At 41.4% G+C, this 9,691-nt stretch overlaps 1 protein-coding gene across 4 annotated transcripts in view; it reads right to left on the bottom strand.

Moving 5' to 3' along the window:
- Window positions 1-808: 808 nt before the first annotated feature.
- The window catches only part of BCKDHB (branched chain keto acid dehydrogenase E1 subunit beta), a 76,219-nt gene continuing 67,336 nt past the window's right edge, over window positions 809-9,691 (bottom strand). For all 4 annotated transcript variants that reach the window (XM_084826982.1, XM_084826981.1, XM_084826980.1 and 1 more), the window contains 2 exons: window positions 6,765-6,913; window positions 809-1,214 (listed from right to left, as the gene is read on the bottom strand). In XM_084826982.1, coding sequence (XP_084683108.1) covers window positions 6,773-6,913 — 141 coding nt within the window. In that variant the 3' untranslated portion in view covers window positions 809-1,214; window positions 6,765-6,772. The remainder of the gene's footprint in view (window positions 1,215-6,764; window positions 6,914-9,691) is intronic.

Raw genomic sequence — 9,691 nt, 5'->3', positions numbered from 1 at the left:
TTAGGCTGCTGTCCGAATTATGAAAGCAGGATCTAAACTGAATCTTTGGTTAGTGCATAACCCTAATTTACATGCACCAAATAACTGCAATAGTCCCTGGCTCCCCAACCTATCTACACATAGTGAAAGGGGTGGGTGAGGATTGTGTAACCACTATTTCAAAGCATACCATATACCAGGAGTGGGCAATGCAGTGGGTTGGGGTGCCACATTGGACCCTCTGAGGGCCAAACCCCTTCCGTACCACAGCAGCTGCAGCCCTAAGTGGCCACACAGCTGCATTCCCAGCAATTCTGCTGCAAAACAAGGTGCTCTGGGAGCATGTGCCTTGTTTTCCAGCAGAAAACAGCAGTTTGGTGGGGCTTGGGGGAGGACGATTCTTTTGGGAACAAGGTGTGTGCTCCCCACGTTCCTAGCTTCCCAGCAGAATTGTTGGGAATTTGGCAACACAGCAGTAGTGGGGGTTGCACTGCAGCAGCAGTGGACCCAATGGGGGGGTGCAAGATGTCCTCTGGGAGGGCTGCAGCAAGCCCACCGCCCACGTTGCCCACTGCTGCCATATCCCTATTACGTTTGCAATTTATTACTGTCCTCATTAGTTTTGCCACCCTCCATCCACTTAAATAAGCTTTGAGCCAGCAAACGTATTTAAAGACTGTGTTAATGGTAATATTTGTTATGATAGGGATGGGGTCACAGGTGGTCTTATAATTCCAACTTAAGTGTGCTGGGTTTAAAAAACAAAGTGACAGTTTATGGCCACTGATCACGCAATCTTGATGCCAAAGTGTACAATCACAGCCAGTTTTAGGTTAATACACATAATAGGTTTATTGTGAATTATTGTAAACATAAATTTATGAAGGCAAAAAACGCAGACCAAAGGCCTCTTGATTACAGTATGTTTATTGAGTGCAATCCAAGACTTAATTGATATGGTAAAATATTTTAGCAGTTCTTTAATGTGAAAAGTGTGGGGGGGGGCAGGGAGTATCACAATCAATATTCTACAGTAATCACCTGCCCATTCTTGATCCCACTAGTTGGCAGAAATTTTGAGCTTTTGATGAATAGCCAAAATGAATATCTATAATAATAAATTTGAGAAAATAATCTTACATAGTTCTTCTCTATAAAAATAAAGTAAAATAAATCCCAGTTTGATGTTAATAGCTCCGTTGATAGCAACTGCATTTTCTTCTTGTTCTTCTTACCTTAGTAGAAACAGAAATAGAACATGTTACAAGTTATGTGCATATAAATAATTTAACATGCAGACCATAAACATTTAAGTTGCGTTCCTATGTAACCTTGCCCAGGAGTAACACAACTGAATACAGTAGGACTTATATCTGAGTAAATGCATATAGGATTGAGCTGTGTATCTCACATTTCATATATACCATTGTATGAACATATGAAAGCTTGTTCACCTTCACAGAACATTATATATGCATTTTAATTAAATCCAGTGTTCTCGTAGAGACAACAGTGACTCCAGTTCTAAGTTCCTTTGTGGGGAAGTCTGTGTCTCACAAGAGGCACTAACTTCACTAAAACATCCCTTTCTATAACCAGGGACACCATGTGAAGAACTCTGCTCCTTCAAGCTTGCTGCTAAGATGTTGCTTGGTTAGATATGTTTGCCATAGGTGCTTCAGTATGCTCTTTTATATAGCCAGCTGGTTATAAGCAGACATCCATATGTTATATGGCAATGAATCTCCATCTATTGCATCTAGTAAAGTTACTTATCTATGTGTCTGTTCTCCTGTTTTACCAGTTGATGCTTTTATTGTGTTTTATTGGTTTTGAATCCTGCTTTGGGATTATTTTATAGTAAAGTCAATATTATAAATTAAAGAAAGAAATAGGCTGAAGTATGCTCTGCAAAACTAAGCTATCATCATGGATGCATCAACCACCCTAGACCCTGAGAGCGAGGATGCCTCATGAAGCATTGATCTTAATCTCTCTAGGATTGGACACAGGGAGAACAGAAATCCGCTTGTACAGTAGGGCTTTCCTGTCTCCTCCCCACTACACCTCTATGTCCCCCAAAAGACACTCCTAGGGGTTGACGGACCCTGTACAACTGCATGGAATGGGGAATGGGGGCTGCAGCGGGATACAGAGATCAGAGGAATTCAGGATAGCTTGCACAAACAGAAGTACTTTTCTGCTCAGACATTATTGGATCAAAGCCATTAGCAGCAATATCATCCTGACAAAGTGTGTTAAAAATGCACTGGGATTCTCTGACATAGCCTGTACTACAGATGACGTATGTAGGGGAAACGAAAGAGAATCAGTATTGCCCAGAAGGCACAGTCCCATTTCTGAGTGACTGGACAACAGGAGGAGGAAGAGAATCCAAAGAAAATATTGACCAGACCATCCCACAGCTGGTGTCTGCTCATTGTTCGGGAAGCTGATCATAAATATAATATGTAACTATTTGAATGAGTTTATAGTTCCTCCAATTTTAATCTAGAAAAAATGTGCTGCAGGCATCAAAATACTGGGACACACTGCTGTATAGGAATATATTGCGACTACCATATATATTACCACTACCATAGGAAAAAACCTGTGAATGCCTTTAATTAGTCTAGCCCCACCTCTGGCCCAAGGCTGCTACATAACATCTTCCTGCCTTGGAGCCAGAAAGAGGACACTGCATTAGTACCACAAGGAGCTGCCTCTTGGTTCTTCCATTTTCTTCTTCTTACTCTTCTTTTGGAATTTATTTTTCTTATCTCAGTCATGCATCTCTTCTCCTTTTCCAGTTTCTTCACTGACATTTTAAACCACTTTTTATCTCTTGTCGGATACTGTCTTATACTATGGATTTATCTGATCTTTTGGACTTAGCAGGTTGAATTGCTTGCAATTCTCCACTGCTGCTCTACTGGTGGACATTGCAGATGCAATGATGACAGAAAATATTTCTTTCCCATCACTGCCACAGAACAGGCCCTAGAATGGGCTCTAAATGGTGTTTAATCAGATTTGTCCAAGTCTTCCACCAAAGTCACTCAAGCCATTATACCACGAGTTTCATCACAGCAAGTTCTGCAGAGAATCAAGGAGCTTGTTTGATTCTACTAAGGAGAAGAGGGGACTCAGTGATCGTGTTAACTGCCTGTGACATTTCTCTGTTCCAAAGATCAAACAGGACTCAGATATAATTGCCTGTCAAGCTAACAGGAAAATCCGCAATTGCTGCTAGGAAACAATCTGGATCCATCTCTCTCCTGGGAAGGATTATCCTATTCAGTTCTCCAGCCCTGCAAAGGCTCAGAGGTCTAACAAGCCTAAGCCCTACCAGGTAGTGTGACTTGTCTGATAAAGGAACTATCAAAAGCTCGACCTCACCAAGATGTCCATCATTCTACAAGATCAAGAATGTGCCCAGAAACCACTTGGGACAGGCCATGAAAACCTGAGCCACTCCTGAATGGATGGTCTTGGCATAAATGTAAAGTCCCCCAATACCACAAACCTGGAAGACTCCAACATATCTGCCAAATGGCAGGTGGGCAGTACACCAGTACACCTATTCTCCCAGGAACCAACTTTTAGGAATACACACAAAACTGGAAGACTGCTGGAAAGGGCAGTCAGGAGGATGGAATAACAATAGACTGCTGCAATCTTACCTCCCTGCCCCCCACCCCAGTTCTTGCTTGCTGCTGCACAGAGAATCCGGAAAGGAAAAGCTGGGAAAGAGGCACATACACCCCCATTTAGTTCAATTAGGTCTATGTTATATGAGCTAGGTCAGCATTCCCATCCAAGATTAAGTCTTGGATGGTTGCTATTTTTATTGATCCCCAACATTCAATACCTTCAACCCAGGGGGAATGTCACCAAGACAACTCAGATCCTGCTGGCTGAGAGATGGCTCAGAAGGGGGAAACCGTATTTGGAGTCCTTTTCCCCATAACGGCCCAGCCACCATGTTTCTCTTTGTCTTCAATCCACAAAATGACTGTACCCCTATTTCCCTGATCTCGCCATCCATCCCTCTGGAAACACATACTTCCCACCGCAGTACAAAAATATAAGAGGTTTTAAAACAATTGTGTTAAAAAGAAAATTCCCCAGAGCTGGGGCTTACCCACAAGATGACTCTCAATGGTCATCCTACAACACCCTCCTCTTGGGACTTCCTGAAGGACCTCCACAAAGGGGACATTCCTTGGGTATTGTCCATTTTTGATCTGCAACCTACAGTGGGTCTACAAAAAACACTCACTAGGAACAGGAGGAGTGTGTCCCTATTGGTTCTGCAGGACCTCTCAGCAGCTTTCGATACTATCAACCATTGTATCAAAACCCAGACTGGAATGGGTCGAATAATCAGCATCCTCCGAGAGTCCCTGCAGTTGTTCCTCCATGACCTTCTCTAGTACCCTCCCTAAGAAAGGGGTATTTCCAACTGGGCAACTGTTGTCTAAAATCACTGGGTCCAGAGTAGGCTGCTTCAGGAGTGGTCGTACTACTGCTTCCTTAAGGACAGCAGGAACCACCCCTTCCCATAGAGAAGCATTCACCACACCCTGGAGCCACTCAGTTGTACCCCCCTCAGCTAGCTTTTATTAGCCAGGAGGGACAAAGATTGATAGGGCAGGTGGTTGGTCACATTGCTGCAAGCACCTTGTCCATGCCATCAAGCCACAGCAACTGAAAATGATCCCACAAAATTGGACAGATGGTGGCATCAGACACCTCAACTGCAACTGTGCTAACAACAGCATCAAGTTCGCCACAGAGATGAGTGATATTGTCCTCAAAGTGTGATGCAAAAAGGTCACAGTAGGTCCTTGAGGGGACCAGGACCCCATTTGTTGGGGAGAGTGTTAACAGCCCCTGGACCAACCAAAAGAGCTGGATGGCTACTTGAGGACACAATGGAGGCAGCAAAGCAAGCCTTCTTTGCTGCCCACACCACCACACAATAGGCACGATTCTGAGCTCTAGAGCATGCTGGGTCATCTCCACTTTGAGTCTTGTGCTATTTGCACTCTAGCCAACATCCAGCCTGTTTAATTGACTGTATCTCCCTAGTATACTAGAGTGGGCTCCACAGTGCCAGAGAGGGCACTCAGGTGCAATCAAGTCAATGGCCCCCTGCATCTCACTGTTCCACAGCAAGACTAGGGCCTCGGCTGGATCACAACCTTTCTCCAATGGAAACTCCCCAAGAGCTTTCAGAAATCCATTGAATTCCATCTATCCCCTGGGGTGGACCCTCCTTACCCCTGCAGGAGGGAAGTAACTCCATGAGTTCAAACCTTACCAGGAAATGGTCTGACCATGATAATGGTGTTACTTGGACCTTCCCAATTTGCAGATTATTCATCAGCTTGGAACAAAAACCAAATCAAGGGTATGCCCTGCTTCATATGCTGGGCCGATGACCAACTGAGATAGCCGCATGGTTGTCATGGAGGCCATAAAGTCCCCGAGCTGGAGCTCCAGACACAGCCTAAGCATGGAAGTTAAAGCCACCCAGAATCACCATCCTGGGTTCATCCAACACCACACTTGAGACCACCTCTGCCAGCTTGGTCAGGGATTCATCCCAGATAAATCCAGCTGACAATATAGCAGTGTCATGACAAGATACTATATACATTATAAGCATTTTCTATTCAGTAAAAATTAACACAATAACAGATATGAATCATCATGGCTTGACAATGGGCAGCAACAACATTTTTAAACGAAAACTAGTATCAATATAAGGGTAGTTAAAAAACAGAAAGCAGACAGTAGGAGTAAATGGTAAATTGTCCCAATGAAGGGATGTAAATAGTGGGGTCCCAAAGGGATCTGTATTGGGACTGGTGTGGAGAATGTGGATAGGGAGACTTTTTTCCCCCTCTCACATAATACTAGAACCCAAGGTCATACCATGAAGCTGATTGGTGGGATATTCAGAACAGATAAAAGAAACACAGCACATAGTCAAACTATGGAATTCGTTACTACAAGATGCAGTGATGGCCACCAATTTGGATGGCTTTAAAAAGGGGTTAGATAAATTCCTGGAGGAGAAGGCTTTCAATGGCTACTAGTCCTGATGGCTCTATGCTACCTCCAGTATCAGAGGCAGAAAGCCTATGTACACCAGTTGCTGGGGAACATGGGCAGGAGGGTGCTGTTGCACTCATGTCCTGCTTGTGGGTTTTCTGTCGACAGCTGGTTGGCAACTGTGTGAATAGAATGCTAGACTAGATGGACCCTAGGTCTGATCGAGATTGGCTCTTCTTGTGTGATATATAAACAGTAACAATCCAAGTGGGAAATGTATTAGTTACTAAAAACGTTTTGATGTGGTTGGAGACAATTCAGTGCATCAGTTACCACAGTAATCTGACCTAATTTCCTGTACAGGAAAAGACTTGAGCTTCTGTAGAGAGAAGTGAGACAGTGATGCCCTTTCCACTGGCTCAAGAATATTTTTGAGATTAAAATAATTACAATTTTGGCTCTAATTCAGGAACCAAAATCTCTTCCATAGCCACTTACCTACTTGCATTTTTTCCTTAGTCCAGATGTTAAGTTAAGGAATATTACTAATACTAAGCATGTTTTCTAAATAGTAAATCCTGTTGGATTCAATGAGACTTACTGCCTAGAAGGTGAGTTTAGGACTGCAATCTTACAATTTTTGGTTTTAAGAGATGGTAGGATTTAATCCCAACACTTCGTAGGCTTGCTCCAAGCTACCTAGATGGATTTCTTTTCCTCACCTGTGTGATTAATAATTAATCATTTTCCGAAGTGTGTCATAGCATTTCCATTTGTCTGGGATATAGAATGGCTCAAAGATGTGAGGAAATGGAGTGTCATAACCACATACTCTTGAAATAGGAGCCTCCAGATTCAAGAAACACTCCTCCTGTTAATAAAAAAATAAGAACATGAATAATGTCAGCAGTTTCAAAGGCCATTCTTCACAGTTTAATACTTGCTGAACTATGTACGTTAGAAAGTCCTGGAATTTGAAGCACACGATTAACTGATGATATTCACTGCCATGAGATTCTGTGATAACTATTAGTTCAAATGGCCTTTTAAAAGCCACTTCATGGAGAAACAGATGAGTGACTATTACCAAAGACACCAAAAATGGAACTTGCATATTCAAAAGCAATTAATCTTTCATTACCAGATGCTAAGAGCAAACAGAGGGAGGATTGCTACTGCCATCTTGTTCTGCTCATAAGCTTCCAAGGACATCTGGATAATTTTTGTTGGAGACAGAATTCTGGACTAGATAGACCTTGGGTCTGACCCAGAAAGGCAATTCTAAGAGTCTTATTCCTTACATCTGTGTTGTAGTAAACTACAAGCAGGTTTTACTTAGTATAACCAAACAAATAATCTGCCACTAAACAGATATTTCAGGAACAATCGATTTACATTCCTTACGATACGCTTAAAGAACAAATCAAGCAATACATGAGTGAGCATTACTGCATGAATATGTAAATGTCATATAATATGGGACTGCAACAGGATGCACTGAAGATTAATTCTGAGCATTGCATTAGCTGAACTTAGCAGTCAAAATCAGTAAGACTAGCAGGTGCTAAAAATCTGTCTGGTTATGTACACTGATCTTTTTTTCCTGTCCTGTATGGGTTAAGCAAGAAAATAAGCAGAAGAACAGAGTTTACTGCTCTTGAAGACAATTCCTTTGTGTAATCTCAAGGGATTTCTCCACCTCTGAAACTTTGGAGATGTCAGTACCTGGATGGAAAATTGTTCAGGAACTGCTCTAAGATCACTAGAATGATAAACAATGGGATACAAATGCAATACAAGGGATTATTCCAAAATAATTCCTTAATTTTTTGCTAGATTGTAAATCCATTAAACTGCCCTAACGCAAAACTTAACACTTCAACTTTTTAAGCAACTGCCTTCATTACTTTAATCTGTCCCTTTCATGGAGATTGTACATGCCCCAAGGAATGCAATCATCAGATTTTGTTCTTCTTCCTCGTTAATACTAATGCTAAAAACCATTAAGTACATGAAGTTCAGTGTTTTCACAACTGCATGCAATGCCATTTTTATTGGCCGAGATCCATATGGATTTAGACAGGCATCTAAGCCCAACTGTATAAGTGTTGTCATTCTTATCCTTTGCAATTACATACAGGTAGGGTTCTCATTTCACACTAAGCCATGGTTCCTCCAGTTTTGTTCCTCCAGGGTTCCTCTGGGATCCTAGCTTACTGTTTACAAACAGTGTGCTCCTCAATGCTGCTTTATCACTCCAGCTGCAAGGATGAGTGGCTAAACAAACCAAAGACCAAAGCATGATGTGTGAATCTGGATCTCTGGCTTGTCTCTCCTCCAACAAGCCAGAGAAAAAAACAAACAACAAACCATGGGTGATTTCTCTGACTTGTTAGGAGAGAGACAAGTCAGAGACAAGCCAGAGGTCCTGGTTCACATGTGACGCTTGCAGCAGGAGTGACCAGGCAGTGTGTATGAACACACTGTTTGTTTCTTGCTTACTCAGGACATATTCATTAGAATACAAGCAATATTATACAGCACCCAGAAGAAACACCTGATATACCTATTATCCAGTTTATAAAATTTCACCTTTTCAGTCTCGCTAAAGATGCATCCATGCATCTTAAAATAACCAATTTCATGCCTACACTATACTCACATAGTCACATCACATTTTTAGTAGAGAATTTGTATTCCTCACATCAGAAAAGTCATATCACAGATGGCTGTTTATCAGTTATAACACCAGGGAAAGGCAATAGGAACCATACATTCAAATGTCATATTTCAATGACAAAGAGGCAGAGCTTTCTAGCTTCTCATTCACATTCTTTTCATGTTATAAACAAAAAGAGCTTTAAAATGCACTTATGTTCCTTCATTTATCATGGGATGTACATAAAGAATGTTTATTTCATACTGCATATTATTAAACTGTAGCTTGATAACTGCAAGTTATATTCCCTAGCCTACTGTAAATCTGGCTGTAGGGAAAAATATCCATTTTTTATCAACACTATGCATATGAGGATATCATCAATTAAGCATTTTAAATTATACTAACACAATCTATGCGGAGCACCCTAGACAATCTGTAGGTCAATGAAAGGAAATTAGATAGTTACACATTTGTACACCTGTTTCTCAGAACACAATGCACAGTACGGTCTTGATTTGCCTTAGGAGTACTAATAACAGAGCATTTAATGTTGCAGCACCCACCCCCTGGAACATACTTCAAACTGACACAGACAGGTATCTAGAATTTTGCCATTTAGATGACTCCTTAAGACCTCTCTCCTTATGCAGGCTTTCACTGAGGTGTGGCCCAGGCAGTTATAGTTTTATTGCTGATAAGTAGAATGCTCATTTTATTGTGAGATAAGATAATTAAGATAAATTTATCTTATTTTATTGTTATATTTTAGTGTGGGAGTTATGTTCGCCACTTTAGTAATTTTGTTGGGAAGCAGTATATACATTTGTGAAATAGATAAAAATAAATAATAAACAATTCATCAACATTATGGTGCCCTTTAGATGTTTTCCCAGCTGCTCTGGGAATGGGGTACCAATTTTGTGGAATGACCCATAAAATCATCTCCTGCCTATGTACTTGGGTCACTCAAATGTTTCCTAGATTCAC

This window comes from Heloderma suspectum, chromosome 1 (assembly GCF_057233095.1).
Source record: "Heloderma suspectum isolate Gila_16-S chromosome 1, 16-S_ref, whole genome shotgun sequence".
In the NCBI taxonomy this organism is placed as follows: Eukaryota; Metazoa; Chordata; class Lepidosauria; order Squamata; family Helodermatidae; genus Heloderma; species Heloderma suspectum.
The sequence above is the reverse complement of the archived record's forward strand: the minus strand, read 5'-3'. Positions and strand labels throughout refer to the sequence as shown.